The sequence below is a fragment of the Diabrotica undecimpunctata genome, chromosome 8 (assembly GCF_040954645.1).
Source record: "Diabrotica undecimpunctata isolate CICGRU chromosome 8, icDiaUnde3, whole genome shotgun sequence".
In the NCBI taxonomy this organism is placed as follows: domain Eukaryota; kingdom Metazoa; phylum Arthropoda; class Insecta; order Coleoptera; family Chrysomelidae; genus Diabrotica; species Diabrotica undecimpunctata.
The window spans coordinates 95,615,394-95,632,138 of record NC_092810.1 but is presented as its reverse complement, the minus strand read 5'-3'; the positions used below and the strand labels follow the sequence as shown (position 1 = coordinate 95,632,138).

The following is a 16,745-nucleotide window of genomic DNA, read 5'->3' as shown; positions in this document are numbered from 1 at the left end:
GAACCATTTGAGGAGAGCGGGAGTGAATATGAGATGTTAGACGACGATACTGAGAAGAGCAGTGAGGAGAATGCAGAATATGAACCAAAAACGACAGAGTTATCTATTGAGGAAGGTGAATAATGGAGAGAGATAAATGGTGTATACTTAAAAGATTTAGTATATTCTGGAACGGGAAGAGTTAGTATCGTATTACATTGTTATAGCACTCCAATAAAAATTTCATATGTTAGCATTGATCATGACGTGTTAGAACTACTTAGAATTAACACGATTATTTAGGCTTCAATAATTACGAAGGGTTAATGGATACCCATTGCGAATAATGTTGAACTGCGAATGTTTTTCGCTATTATAATTTACATGGGCCTTGTAGTATATCCAAAAATATCTGGTTTCTGGTCAAGAAATCTGTTATTTGCAAATAAGTTTGTACCACAACTTTTGTCACGCAATAGATTTCAGTCTGTACTATGAGACCTGCATTTCTCTGATAAAAGCACTAATGATCCTAATGATCGACTAGCCAAAATAAGACCATTAGTCGATATTCTTATACAGAAATAAAAACGCTTAAAAACTCCCGAAGAAGTTGTCTTCATTGACGAATCGATGGCACCTTTTAGAGAAAGATTAATTTTTAAGCAATAAATCCCTGAAAAGGCTTCCAAAAACGGTGTACAATTAAAATTTGTGATTTTTAAGGTTATACTTATCACGATAAAATTTACGAGGGTCAAATGAAGGAGAATAACAGGGAAGCGAGAACAAGGAATACGAACATATAACAGTTGTTTATGAACTGCTTGAAGATTATGTTGAATGTGGAAGAACTTTGGTAGTGGATATTATTTACACTAACCCACAATTAGCTCAAACATTGTTAGAAAAAAAACTCATTTAGTTGTAATACTAAGAAAAATGTTAAAAATTGCCCAATGTCTATTCTAGAACGTAAAAAGATGAAACACGGGTAAATTTTGGGAGAGGAAAGTAAAAAGGATATGTAGTTGATAATTGAAAGGATAAGAGAAACTTAAGGTTTCTATCAACAAAACATACAACAAGCTTTTAAAAAAATGCCTGTACAGCGCCTCCTTGCCTCAAAGCTAAAATAACATTCTCATTTTCCTTTAACATAAAAAAAGTAACACTATTGAGTTAGAAAATGACAGGCGTATAAACTTACTATATAGATAATATAAGCTCTATACAAAAATAATAACTAAAAGACTGAAGAAGAAACTATATTTGTAGCAAAAAGTAAAGGCAGGCTTTAAGATACGTTACAGATAGTCATCTTCATACATAAAGCTACCCAACAAGAAAACGATAGAATATAATAGTTCACTTATACTTGTATTTGTTGACTTTCAGAAAACATTTGAGTCAGTTGAAATAGATGTGATTCTAGAAGCTTTTTGTTGATGTAAAATACACGATGTAGATACCTGTTTGACACATAATATTATACAGCAATTCAAAGTCAGCGTAAAGATCCATAATACTACTAAGATGTTTCTCATACAAAAAAAAATAACACAGGGTGATATATTATCTCAAAACTTTAACACTCTTTTAGAGTATGTTTTCAAATCTTAGATTGGAATAATAAAATAATTATTATCCCAATACGGGTGCCAATATAGACGAGAAACAATTAAACAATTTGTACTTTGCTCAAGAAAACTAACACGGAAGTATTGCGAGAAATGGGCAAAGAATGCGAAATAACAAACACAATAAAAATAAGAAAGTTACAATATCTGCGACACATAATGAGGGGACAGCGATATGAACTGCTAAGGCTGATAATACAGGGAAAGATAACAGGAAGAAGTATAGTGTCATGGTTGAAGAACTTAAGGGACTGGTTTAAATGCAGTTCTACAGAACTCTTCAGAGCAGCAGTAGATAAAGTAAAAATAGTGATCATGATATCCAACCTTCGATCGGGAGACAGCACTTAAAAAAGAAGAAGAAGAACGGGTAAAAACTATTTGTCTAGAGAACAACATTATTAAAACAGTTGATAAATACTGGTAGATAAATAAAGTACGTAGAACACAAAATGAGAAGACAAAGATCAAAGAGAGACGATGTGTGTGTGTGTGTGTGTGTGTGTGTGTGTGTGTGTGTGTGTGTGTGTGTGTGTGTGTGTGTGTGTGTGTGTGTGTGTGTGTGTGTGTGTGTCTGTGTGTGTGTGTGTGTGTGTGTGTCTGTGTGTTTATTTTTTTTAATTTTTATTGTAAGAAAAATAGTTGTAGAAATACCAACGCAAAATAAACGTATTTTAAACTGAATTTTTTGTTAATTTCGATTCCTAATAATAGTAAAGAATATTAAAATTTCACAAGAATCTATCTTCAGAACAATATAAAAAAAAAAGACTTAAAGAAACAAATCAAATTGGTTTATTATACTGAATAATAAGATAACTTTATATGTTGACATAAATTTGATATCTTATTTTTGTTTTTTTGGCCTTATAACCGTAGATAAATATTTGCCCATATGGCTATCTTTCTATCTCATATCGCTATAGGTCGTTTAATTCCTGGTACGATCAATCCTGGTACGATTAAATATCTCGGATCTGTCCCTGTTTTCTTTGGTTTTGTTTTAAAAAGAGTAGATTTCAGTGTGTTGGTTGTTTTAAATGTTATTGTGATGACGTCATAATTTTTTATCCTTTTTAACTTTTTTAATTTAATTTTAATTCTTTTTTAGGAATATAAAATATAATGCTCATTACAAATGATTTTATTATTTAATCATTTGTATGGGATACCCCAAAATAAGGCTCAAGAGGTCGCCTAGACAACAATAAGTTTTTTCTACTTGGATGTCGTAAGCTACCGAGGTCCAAACATAGATAGTAAGCACTTTCTTGTAATGGCAAAAATCAGAGGAAGAATTTCAAACCTAAACAAGGATAAACATATGAAACAAGACAGAATTAATGTTGGTAATCTGCCCATTGAAACCGTTTTAAGAGAGTATAGAAGACAACTGGATGATTAGGAAGTAGAGAGCCTGGGAGCGGGAGAAAATATAAAGTAATTGTAAACAAAATGTAGAAATATAATAACTGAAAAGGCGTAGGAAATATTGGAGAAAACCAAACCAGTTGGACAAAACGAATGGTTTGACGAGGAGTACCAAGAAGCAACAGAACACAAAAACAGAGCATACCTAAAGACAAATCAAGCTAGATGCACAAGAAGAGCAAAGGAGGAATACCGGACAATAAAAGGGAAGAAAAAAGATTACGTATAAGAAAAAAAGAAAGGGCAATTTAAAGAAAAACAGATAAAAAACATTAAATGTCTAAGAAATCAAAACAAAACCCGAAAGTTCTACAGAAACGTAAACAAAATGAGTAAAGTGTTTAAACCAAGAATAGTCAGTTGTAAGAATGGAGAAGGAAATATCCTAAGTGATACGGCCTCAATCTTGAACCAATACGGACGCAAACTTTAACGGTCATTATATCAAAGAAGCAGATAACACTGTAGAAGATCGACATGATTGGAATCTACTCAACCAAAACGAAAGACCACTTCCACTGAAGAGGTTTCTCAAACCATTAAAAAACTGTAACATAATGAAGCACCAGTAACTGATCAAATTTTTACTGAGCTCTACAAAAATGGTGGTGACGCCTGCTACAAGCGCTGCATAAACTTTTACTTCTTGTCTGGCAAAACGATACAATGCCCTGTGAGTGTTCACAATACATACGGGGCGGAAACATGGACTCTAACACAGAAGCATGAAAAACTTCTTCATGAATTTTCGAGCGTAAGATATTCCGCAAAATATTTGGAGCTATAAACGATCAAGGGCAGTGGAGCAAGAGATTTAATTTCAAATTATACCAACTCTTTAATGAACCAGATGTCGTAAGGTTCATTAAAACACAGCGACTGAGATGGGCCGGACACATAATACGAGTGCCTGACAACGTGATTGCTAAAAAGCTAACGACAGGAACACCTATAGGAAGAAGAAGCAGAGGGCGACTGCGATTTAGGTAGTTACATGGAGTTGAGACCGACGAGATACTAGAAATCAGAAGATGGCAGCCAGAAACCGAACTGAATGGCGACTAATCTTAAAGCAAGCTAAGATCCACATTGGATTGTCGAGCCAAAGGATTCATCATGATGAATTTTTTCGGCTCAGACAATTTTTTTTTTTATTTTTTTGATCATTTTTAACAAAATGAGTCTTTTGTAGTTCAAATCTTGATCTATCATTTTTCGATACGTATTTTGGGCCTATTTTATTTTAAAATATTGTTTTTTAATCCTTAATAAAGCGTTTATGAAAAGACGGACGCTCGGGCGACGGCATATATAAGACAGATAAACAAGATATACTGCACACATTTTTGCTGGTTTAAACTTTCATTGTATAAATGAGCGCCCGCCCTGCCATACGCGCTTCATTATCAAATAAAAAAAAATATAGTTTAATAGTTATTTATGCATCAGACAAAACAATTCAGCGAGAGGGTCTCTGGCCCGAGGAATGGATGTTGCTCGATGTGCGTAATCATCCGGTAACACCAGTGGTACATGCAAGATTTTATCTTTCACTTCACATAATATAAAACTAAAATTAAGATGTTATTACTTTTTATTTTACTGCACCTACAAAATATATATGCATATTTTGTATGTGCCACTGGTGTTATAGGATATATATGTATAAATAACTATCAAACCATTGTTTTAATTTATAATGAAGCGCATATGTCAGGGTGGGCGCTCTTTTGTACAATAAAAAAATAAACTAGCAAAAATTGGTGCCCTAGATCTTGTTTCTCTCTCTCATACACGCCGCAGCTCGGGCGCCCGTTCTGTCATAAGCGCTCCATTATCGAATAAAGAACAAAGTATTAAAATAAAATAGGCCAAAACTACTTATCGGAAAATAATAGAACAAGGTTTGAACCTGAAGTTACGTCCTTGGTTAATTCAAACGAAATGTTTTTACTTCTGTTTTTGAGCCTTGAAAATCGTATTTTGCGTTTTTCTCAGTTTTAAATTGTTTATAACTTGAAAAGTTTACAGAAAAGTAAAAGTTTACTCAAGTTTACAGAAAAACTACAAGAGACCTATTTTGTTCAAAATAATCCAACAAATAAAAAAAAATAGTCCGGGACTAAAAAATTGATTTTTCAAATTGTTGAAAAAAATTCTTAAAAAAAATTTGAACAACTTTTCGCCTGGACGACCTCCTGAACCTTATTTTGGGGTAACTAATGAAAGTTATTATGCAAAATAATCGCATGAGACTATTTTTCCGAGCGAACCAGAGCTTTTCGCATTGTCTAAACTGCCCTCCCTAATTCCAAGATGTAATACCATCAACCACCTGTGATGCAGCGAAATTGTTGCCAGAGTAATTTTCCCGAAAGATGTCGGGTTTTCCCATATTTTGTTTATTTGTATAACTTTGATTATAAATTTAAACTCATTGGCCAGTATTTTGATGGAGCAAGTTTGATGTCAGGACATCTTAATAATCTTCAGTCGAAAATAAAAGTTGCGCCGCAAGCAGTTTTCGTTGACTGCTTAATACATTAATTGAATTCGGTGCTTTAATAAAACTTCAGCTGTATTTCTGAGTAACGATTTTTTTGCAACAGTTAGTATATTGCCCCCTTCTTTTAAAATCCGGTTAACCGAATTCAGGTTTTGTAACAGAGGATTGTTGGAAGCAGAATTCCTACTTTCGCCATAAACAAATCGATTTCCAAAATACTTGAATGATACATGGCCAGTAGGACTTTTTAAAATAAGTTTTTTAACAAATCATAGATCATTTATCTAATCAAGCATCAGTAAGGCAAAGCGATGACTTTTTGAGTAGATTGGAAAATTTTGAGTTTATCTTCCATGTGGTTTATTTAGAAAAAATTTCGACATGGCTGAATTAAGAGCAAAACTGTTCTTACTGATTGTAATAGACTCAAATGAATAACGGCCACACAAGAACAAATTTTAGACATATACAAGGGGTCTTATTATGAAATTTAAAACACGGAATCAACAAATCATACGTTTTCAGGATCCTGAAAATATTAATTTTATACAGTTAATGGATATTAAAAGGTTCAGAAAATACACCAAACAATTTCCTATCAAAATGCACTTAAATCTTTAAAAATATGCAACATGGATTTGTTTACTGATTTTTAACGGATGAAAAAATGAATTGCAACTGAAAGAACATATCAGACGCAATTCATTCTTATTTTATAAACGACGACCAGTACATAGGAATGAAATCATAACAACTTTTAAAAACATTAAATGAAACTAGTTAAAAAGAAGCTTATAAATAAATGTGCTTAATTACCATTCCATCCACAAATCTGTCGGTAGAACTTAGTTTTTGTGCCTCAAGAGGATAAAAACGTACTCGCTCAACACAATTTCCGAGGATAGACTTACGAAGTTATTAAAAGTTTTTATATAAAAGGATCTATTGAACAAACCGATACATATACATAAAAGTAACTGTTTGGTAAGTCAAACCTGTGTTACTGTAGTGTAATTGTTTCAACCTAATTAGATGTTGCAATTACTGCTTCAAAAAGTATCCTTCTCTATTGACTTGTTTTGAGTAGGTATTGAAATTTAATGAGAGGTTTTAATTGGGTAAGTTAAAAAAAGAAACAAAAAAATGTGAAAGTTAGGTACTAATTGGTTACGTTAGGATAGCGTACATATAGGTTGGATTAGGTTAGGAGAGGTTATGTCGGACAAGATTTGCTTTATCTCTTTCGTGACTTTCAAGCCGCCACTCGGGTGTGCCTTTCAGAATCACAGATATATACGATTTACATTAAAAGACATAATATACGGGTTTCAAATGAGTAAATGGTGAAATTATTATAAAAACAACAATCATTCCTTGAAGATGAACTTTAACGGATTTTAGAGGAGAACGATTATTTTAAAAGTGATGATTAATCTAAAAATTTGTTTGAATGAATCCAACTTTGAATGATTCTGTCATACAATAAGTGAAAAGAGTAATTTAGAAACTACAGATTTTTATAATAGAAACACTTCTAATAGAATAGCTCAAGATATGTATTATGTACAACTCTTTATTCAACATAATGAGAAATGAGCAGGGCTTGGACAATCATTTACATATAGGTACATGTATGAATCAACTATGAATAGGCATGATAATAGTGACCGTCTCAGTGAAATTTATTATTTATTTATTTTAAATAACAAGTCAGTAGAAGTTGGTTTTTTTTTTCGTTTTCTCTTCGTTTTTTGGGAATTTCGCTATTGTTTGTTGGTGGCCACCTTTTTCATTTCTGTTTTCCTTTGGTTGATATTTGTTAGGGTTTAAATAACAACCGAGATCATTCTGTCTTTTGCGGCCAGGTTGGTTTTTCTTTTATCTCAACTGTCAAATGTTTTTCGGATAGCCACCTTAAGATTACCTATTATTTTATGTTAAGTCACATTATCAACTTTTTTTTAATAGAAAGTTTTACAACTGAAAATACTCTCATCTCCTTATGCCAGACAGCATGCAATACCTTTTTCATGTTTGGATGAGTATATAATCTACATTTATGAACTGTTGCACATTTTAGGTGGGTGTGTCACATTCTTCAACTCGTAAACACTGCACTGATTTAGTTAAGTAGTAGCAAAATAAGTAAACACCGAATACAAAAACATATATTGTGTATATTGAATTGGTGATTGAATGACCACAAATCTCTCAAAACTGGGAACAGGTTCATTACTATAGGTTTGTCTTTAAAGGCCCGTTTTCACACTACGTCTTATTGTACGTTTTGTGGGTCATATAAAACGTACGACAAAATGTACGTTTTGTTCAGTGTATACACACTACGTTTTTCCTTCTGTTTTCTACCTCATTTCTAATTCAGAGTCTTGAGTTGTGTGAAGTTTGTTTAGTGTTTTTTTTTTTATTATGGAGGAAACACGGCTGCTTTCTTTTATTTTTTCAACTATAAAGATACTACGACTGAAGAAAAAGGGGATGAAGAGGGAAAAGATAAGATGGTCAAGAGAGTGGGCTTCTAAAAAGAAGCCAGTATTCCCACTCTCGTTACTAAAAGAGGCGAACGAGATGACTGGCGCAATTATTTGCGAATGGACAGCTCAGCCTATTGTCAATTGCTAGAGTTGGTAGCACCATACATATTGAAATAAGACACCTCATGAGAAAAGCCATTACACCTCATGAAAGACTCACAGCAACTCTCAGATATCTTACAACAGGACGCAGCGTCAAGGACTTGGAGTTCACAATCATAATATCCAAACCAGCGTTAAGCCAAATAATTCCTGAAACCTGTAATGCAATCTACTTGGTTTTAAAACATAACCACTTAAAAACTTTTATACAATTCAATAAATTCCCCGAGAAAATCGTGGGTGTATTGCAGCAAATCTGACATTATTAGGCTTTTTTGGGAAAAATGAAGCGAACTGCAGTGGAACTAGTCGTCAAATAAGTCAAGATCGGACGACTTGTCTGAACATGTATTTTCACACAACGTTTTATCCTATCAGTTCTCGCAAACCTATGCTTCTCCCATCATTTCTACGATCTGATATTGGATTTCATTTCGATTTGACAAGACATACGTTTTACTGTTTACATGCCACGTTTTATTGTAAAGGATTTGTCCTATCCAACAAAATGTACAATAAGACAATAAACGTAGCGTGAAAACCGGCCTTAAGAAGATATTTAAATTATGTGGTTAAAAAAATACGAGTATTCATTAAACCTCGTATCATAAAGGTTGTGTGTTTTCGTGTCTGTTAATTATCATTTGATAATTAAGTCGAAAATAGATAAGTGACAAAAACTGGTAAGATAAATCTAAATTTTTTTTTAAATTGTTTATAGTCCGGGCGCTTGGTTAGAAATAATGAAGGGCACCTAGGGACTGCTATGATTATTGGTTCTCGCTAAAATGATCCAACAAAATGCGGGTCCGCAAACACCTAACGAAGTACTGTTAATACAACAAAATAGTACCCTCTTTCAGAAAAATTATGCAAGGTCCCAGAATGAACAGATGCTGTACACGGCATGGAAACAGACGGAAATGGAGAAGATTTACGCTACGGATAGAGTAAACCAGCTCCAACTCCAGTAAGATAACTTAAAAAAATTAAATGAAAGCTTGCAATTAAAATTTGCAGATCTAGAGAAAAACTTGTCCAAAGAGAAAGAACCTAAGAATGAGGAATTTTATAGGATACGTGTCAAAAACTTTAAAAAACGTAAAATGAATACATCATTGACCCCACCACAAAAAGAGTCATATGTCCAACAAAGAGAAGAAAAAACTAGAAAAACACAAATCCCACCTCCAATAATTGTGGAGAGTTTTGCCAAATTTAGCCAATTACACGAATTAGTCAGACTACATACTACTAAATTCCAAATAAAAGTACTTGGAGACTAGAGCGCTAAAATTAATGTCTTTAGTGAAGAAGACTTCAGAAAATTAACGAAAAAGTTGAGAGAAGTAAATTATCCATGGCATACGTATGAAAATAAGCAAAGCCGAGCCATTAAAGTTATGGTCAATAAGTTACATCATTCAGCCAGTAAAGATTCGATCATGAACGCTTTAAGTAATAAAGGATTCAAGATAATAGATGTCATACCGAAATTAAAATACAAAACAAAACAACCACTAAATATGTTAATGTTGGTATTCAGAAATGACGAAGATATCAATAGAATCTATGAGATCTCAGATATCATAAGCGTAAAAGTACAAATACTTCCGCTGAGAAAATCAAAATTGGTACATCAATGTAATAGATGTCTGGCATATGGACACACACAAGGTTACTGTGCAAAAGAACCAAGATGTGTCTGCTGCACAGGAAAACACCTAACAGCCAGATGTGAGAAACCCAAAGACGCAAAACCTAAATGTGAAGAAGGGCATCCGGCTAACTATAGAGGATGTATCGTGGCAAAGGAAATACAAAAAATAAAAGATAAATATAACAAGAAACAGACCTTACCCAGACAATCACAAAGAATGCATCCAAAACCTGTAGAAAATCCAAAACAAGAAAAAAACAAAACAAGAACTTATAGCATGGTAGTAGCTGGTAAAAGTAACGAAGAAAACTATAGTAGTCAAAAAGATCTGAAAATAGAACAAACACTACAGAAAATATTAGAGAGATTAACTAACCTGGATGAGCGTATAACCAGAATAGAATATAGCACCAAAGGAGCTATACCTAAAAGACTTGGTAATGGCGGGTAGTTTACGAATAGTAGAATGAAATGCAAATGGCATCTTGAAACATCAGCAAGAACTACAAGCGATACTAGATATAGAAAAAATAGACATATGCCTTATTTCTAATATATGACTCATTTTACGAATGAGTCATATATCAGATTTAGAGAAAAGAAAGAAAATATTATGCACTATCAGGAAAAGGGATACAGAACTATAGAATTTCAGGCCACATCAGTAAAAATTAAATGTAAAAACTGTGAGGTAATCCTCACAGCGGTTTACATTCCGCCAAGACATGCCATCAAGAAAAATCAATATGTAGATTTCTTGACCAGTTAAGGACATAGATTTATCCTTGGAGATGACTTTAATGCAAAACATACGCATTGGGGGTCACGACTAAATACCACCAAACGGAAAGAATTTTTAGAAGCAATGAAATATATAAAATGCGACGCAATATCAACGGGAAAGCCAACATACTGGCCTACTGACACAAATAAAATCCCAGACCTTATTGACTTCTTTGTAGTCAGAAATATTTCAACAAATTACATATAGATAGAAGAGGCATTGGATATGAACTCGGGCCATTCTCCAATTATTCTCACACTCAGTGACACTGTTATCAAAAAAGAAATCCCCCCTAGACTTGTTAACAAAAATACTGACTGGAAAAGTTTCCAGATAGACCTTAGAGAAGATTAACCTCTCAGTTCCATTAAGAACCGTTGATCAACTAGAGGCAGAAGTAGAATTACTCAACAAAAATGTACAAGAAGCTGCTTGGAACAACAGCACGCGAACAGTGTCGAAAGAATAAAAGGAAATAACTACCCGAAAGAAATCAGAGAAATGATAACCGAAAAAAAAATAAGACGCAAGTGGCATCAGTCTAGAGCACCAGTTGATAAAACTAGATTTAATAATGCCACACAAAAATTAAAAAGAGAAATTCAAAAAATTAAAAACGAATCGATTAGCATCTACCTAAGTGAACTATCAAATGATAGCGCTACTGATTACTCATTGTGGAAGGCTACCAAACGATTAAAAAGGCCAATCTTACAGAATCCACCAATTAGAAATACTAATGGTAGCTGGGCAAGAAGCAATACACAAAAGGCCAACAGGTTTGCTGACCACATAGAAAATACTTTTTAACCTAATGAAGAACGAGAAATAATTAACTGGGAGCTCCCTAATCAAGATAAAATGGAGATTAGCCCTGTAACTCCAAAAGAAGTATATTTGGAAATAAAAGAAAATATAAATTCAAAGAGAGCTCCTGGATTTGGTCTAATTACTGGGGAAGTGTTAAAGCAACTTCCAAGGAAAGCTATAGTAAAATTAACACATCTTATAAACGCTTCCTTTAGGTTGAGGTACGTACCAAAGTTATGGAAGGTGGCAGAAATTATAATGACACTAAAACCAGGAAAACCTCCACAAGAAGCTTCTTCATATAGGCCTATTTTACTGTTACCTGTCATCTCTAAATTATACGAAAAATTACTCTTGAAGAGACTAAAACCGATTATAGAGGAAAAAAATCTAATTCCTAAACATCAGTTTGGATTTAGAGCAAGCCACTAAACGATAGACCAGGTGCATAAATAATAGATATAGTAGAAAAAGCTCTAGAAGAAGGAAAAGTCTGTTCCGCAATTTTCCTCGATGTAGCGCAGGCTTTTGACAAAGTGTGGCATGATGGATTATATCATAAAATGAGATGCTACTCACCAAAACAATATTCTGAACTACTAGAATCATATATATATCTGACAGATACTTTCGAGTCAAATATGAGGGATTATACTCAGAATTAAAAGAAGTTAAAGCTGGAGTTCCACAAGGAAGTGTCCTGGGGCCAGTGCTATACCTGCTCTATACCAGCGATATTCCATCATTAGAACCTAACACAATTGTGACATTTGCAGACGACACATGCATTTTAGCAGTCGGACAAAACCACGAGGATGCAGCAACCATACTACAGAACTCTGTTGAACAAATTAACATCTGGACCAGGCGATGGCGTATCAAACTGAATGAAACAAAATCTGTTCATGTCAATTTTACTAACAAAAGAGAACAGCATATCTCAGTTAGTATAAATAGAAATCAAATACCTTATGCAAATAGTGCAAAATATTTGGGTATGACATTAGATTCCAAGCTACGTTGGTAGCACATATTAAAAAAAAAGAGGAATTAGAAATTAAGTTCAGAAAGATGTACTGGTTGATGGGAAAAAAATCCACTCTGTCTACTTATAACAAATTTGTTACAGTATAAGCAAGTCCTTAAACCGATATGGACATATGGAATACAGCTATGGGACTGTACAAAAGAAAGTAACATCCAAATTATACAACGATATCAGAATAAATTATTAAGGAACGTCGTTAACGCTCCATGGTACTTCAGAAACTGTGATCTTCATCGAGACCTTCAAATGGATACGGTTATCCAGACAATAAGTAAGTTTGCCGAGAGTCATGAACAAAGGCTCTCCAACCACGTAAATGTCGAGGCCATCAAACTCCTAGACAACGCCAACCAGATAAGAAGACTTAAGAGAACGAAACCGTTTGAGTTAGTGCTATAAGTGAGTAAAAGTGAAAAAGCAGAACAAAGTGCGGCTAAAGTGTACACGTTAGCTAGTAGTACTATAATGTATTAGAGCCTAAGGAATATTGCTGAATGTAACCTTAGATAAGTTTTTCGTAATTTTTGTATATAGAACTAACTTGCTTATTGATCGAAGTGAATGATCAGATAGCAATAATCATAAGATTCCTGTTGGAGTTTTATTAAATAAAAAAAAATCACAAAGTAAAAGCAATAAACTCTTGACCATTTTACACCTTAATAGAAAACACTTAGAAAATAATAGTTCATTAAACAATGAGCACCATCAATGAAACTACAATTGAAAAACTTTTTGCGGTATTAAGTTTTCACCATGAAGATTATAACAAAGATAATCCAGTTACCAACTACCCTAATAAACAATATGCTGTGCAATAAGTCTTTTCAAATAATAACTGGAAGCAGTAGGAGCAGGAAAAGAAAATTATAAAATGGGCTTCCTCGAGGATCGGTGCTTGCCATAATCCTCTTTAGTCGGTATATAGCTGACATCCCTCTAACGATGGCAAAAAAATATGCATATGCTAATGACTTAGCACTAGCCATACGCAATAACATAACGAAATGCACAAGCAACATAATGACAGAAGATTAGATAGTTCTTGGTAAATTCTTCAGTGACTTGAGGCTTATTATTCCAAATACGAATAAAACGGAGGTTGCCTGCTTTCGTATGAATAACAAGTCAGCAAATAACAAGATTAAAGTATATTTTTATAATAACCTTCTACGTTTTAACCCATACCTGAAATATCTAGCTATCACAATGGATAGAACGCTGTCATTCAACAAACATCTAGAAAACACTGCAGCCAAAATAAATACTTGAAATAACATTATTTACAAATTATGCGGAATATCCTGGGAAGCTAATGCCACAAGTCTTAAATTATCAGCTCTAAATCATCATCTAAATTATCAGCAGATAGATTACCAGCTGTTGTAACTGATATCTTAGATCCAGACATCCTTATACAAGACAGTCTCCTAAGGGAATATAGAAAAATAATTGCAAACCCCAAGCTACCGATACATATAGATGTCCCAGATATCTCACTGAAGCGGCTTAAACCTAGATTGTCTCCACTCATTGCGGCAATGCAACTACATGAGGAAGATTTCGGCGCTCACTCAAAATGGAAGGAATGCTGGAAAATGGTAACCTCACCACAGATAGCAATAAATCTCAATAACCGTCTACCAGGTATGGAATTAGCCCATTTTGAGTAAAAGATTCTAAACCGTATTAAGACATCCCATGAGCTGTGTTGAGACATACATAAATGGGGACTGAGCCAAATGTGCCATTGAGCACATTGCAATGCATACGGTATACTCTGATAATATCATCGACTTCTGTCCAGTGCCATAAATGTTGCACTGGAACACTTGTTCCTGTCTGTGCGGCATAATTTTACATATTTAACAAGGTTTTGATGTAAGTATATTAGTTTTTCTATTATATTATTTATATTTATGTTTAAAATGCGTCATAATTATTTATAATTATATTGTCCATGTCCTTGATTTTAATTACAACTAGTGAATTGTGTACTTACGCTGCTTCTCCATGATTTAGACCCTTTTGGCAAACACCCGTATTATCTGCGTTCGGATCATACTGGTCCACACACACCGTACCTTCAACCCCAAGGTTAAAAGTAGAAAAAAGTGAAGTCAAAGACAGCAAAATGATCGTACGCACCAGTATCATTTTAATACTAATTTTTATTTTGTACTGGCAGATACTTATATTGCCTAATTATATAACACTAGCCTCTAATTAATTACTATGTCATAATTTGTTTTCTTGCCGGATTTTATATCAAAATTTAATAATCAATTACTCAAAGTTTAGTGAGGTTATTTAGTTTGTTGTTTATACACGGTGGACAAAATTATTTTTAATAAAGAAATTTATGTACATATAGAAGCAAGACATCAGATTTTTTTAAATAGATAATTATCGCTGTTTCTTATCCCAACAATAGTCCAAAGCCCAAAAGTGTCCCATTGGACTCAGTTTTTCTGTAATTTTACATATCGATACCTTAATTCTAAAATCGGCCAACTACATTTGAACAAATTTTTCAGGAGAGACATAAAACATAATATGTTTTATAAGCTACTGACGACAAAAATTACAATCCATTTGGTAGATAATATTATTACCTATTATTTTTGCTAATACATAATCGTTTATACAATGATCCCTAAAACACTAGGGTATTTTAAGCAGTTATCTAATTTTCTTTTACAGGTAAAATACATAGTGTTGAATTTAACTGATATGCCCCAGAAATTGATTCAAATAACAATCCATTGGTGATTATAAAATAGGTTTAATTAAAAACAAAACAAACGGAATTATACTTATGATCTATAACGTATTTCTAGTTTTCATGAGGAAGATCGGCATAATACTTATGGTAATCTCTCGGCATCAAGTTCTCTAGTTACTGTAAATCCAAATATTTTTTTCTTGTAATTTTTCTACGTTCAGGGTACAACTTTAACAAATCTTGAAACGGTATTGTATTTATTCTGGACTTTTTCCATTGGTTGACTAATAGTCCTCAGAAAATCTAAGCTTATAAAATATTTCTCCAGAGGATGTATATATTACGGTAAATATGATTAAATGGGAATTATTAATAATTACCGGTTACCATTAATACAACCCGAATAGCAGGGTAAAAGTAAATAATGTACCAGAAATAAAATGATGTTAAATACCAATAAGTTCTTAGAAGCTTGCAGGGTGGAGGGAAGTAAGTGTATTAGTCATTGCGACATACCAGTGTTAAAATATGGCGCGCGTATTACCACAGTGATAGTAAATCTGTAGTCGGAAGCGGTTCTGTGTCGTTGTAAAACATTTTTGTTTAGTTAAACAAGCGGTGTGCCTTCTTGATGATGATGATCTTCTCCCACAGCAGGGAGAAGATCATCAGATGATGGTCGACGAACTCTGCGGAGGAGGTTCCGAAACAACTGAGGCCGCCCCGTCCTCAACCGAGGAAGAAATGGAGACCTAAAAAGAACCGAAACGATACCTAAGCCATGGGCAAGGGCGTCGAAAAAAATAAGGTTACTATTATTCAATGCAACTTCCAACACAAAAAATGGATAAATAAGACCAAAATAACTGGTCTTAGCAGCCTAAACGGACAAATTTTCAGCTTACCAAACAATCAACAACCGAGCACAGCAATATATATTCCCATAAAAATCAAAGCCTCCCCCATGGCGCAGTTTTGCACCTCAGACGTAACTGCTGTTAAAGTGAAGTGCCCATGGGAAAAGGGCAAAAATAGAGAGTTGATACTAGCATCAGTCTATCTACCCTCAGATGCAGCCACCCTACCACCAACAAGGGAAATGGAAGATCTGGTAGACCATTGTCTCAGTCAGAAGGTAGAACTTATTATCGGCTGCGATTCGAACTCTCACCACTTAGGGTGGGGCAGCAGAGATAACAATGCTCGAGGTAAGTCTCTTCATGACTATATTATTATAAAAGATTAGTATATCTTAAATAAGGGCACCGAACCTACCTTTATTAATGTTCGTAGCCAAACAGTCATAGATATCACGCTGGCAACAGCTGAAATATCGAATAAAATTCAGAACTGGCAGGTATCGGAGGATATTTCTATGTCTGGCCACCGCTGGCTAACCTATAATATTAGTCTGGAAAAAAGCCTTATCAAATCGCGCGACCCTAGGAGGACGGATGTAGAACTCTACAACCGACTCTTAGAAGATGCTTTGCAAAATGAAAAGGCTT

At 34.0% G+C, this 16,745-nt stretch overlaps 1 protein-coding gene across 2 annotated transcripts in view; it reads right to left on the bottom strand.

Annotated features, from left to right (window-relative positions):
* The window catches only part of LOC140447782 (juvenile hormone esterase-like), a 123,274-nt gene extending 108,545 nt beyond the window's left edge, over window positions 1–14,729 (bottom strand). Inside the window, exon 1 of one of the 2 annotated variants that reach the window (XM_072540639.1) lies at window positions 14,515–14,729. In XM_072540639.1, coding sequence (XP_072396740.1) covers window positions 14,515–14,669 — 155 coding nt within the window. In that variant the 5' untranslated portion in view covers window positions 14,670–14,729. The remainder of the gene's footprint in view (window positions 1–14,514) is intronic. The other variant, XM_072540640.1, reaches the window with a different exon arrangement.
* Between the last annotated feature and the right edge of the window lie 2,016 nt (window positions 14,730–16,745).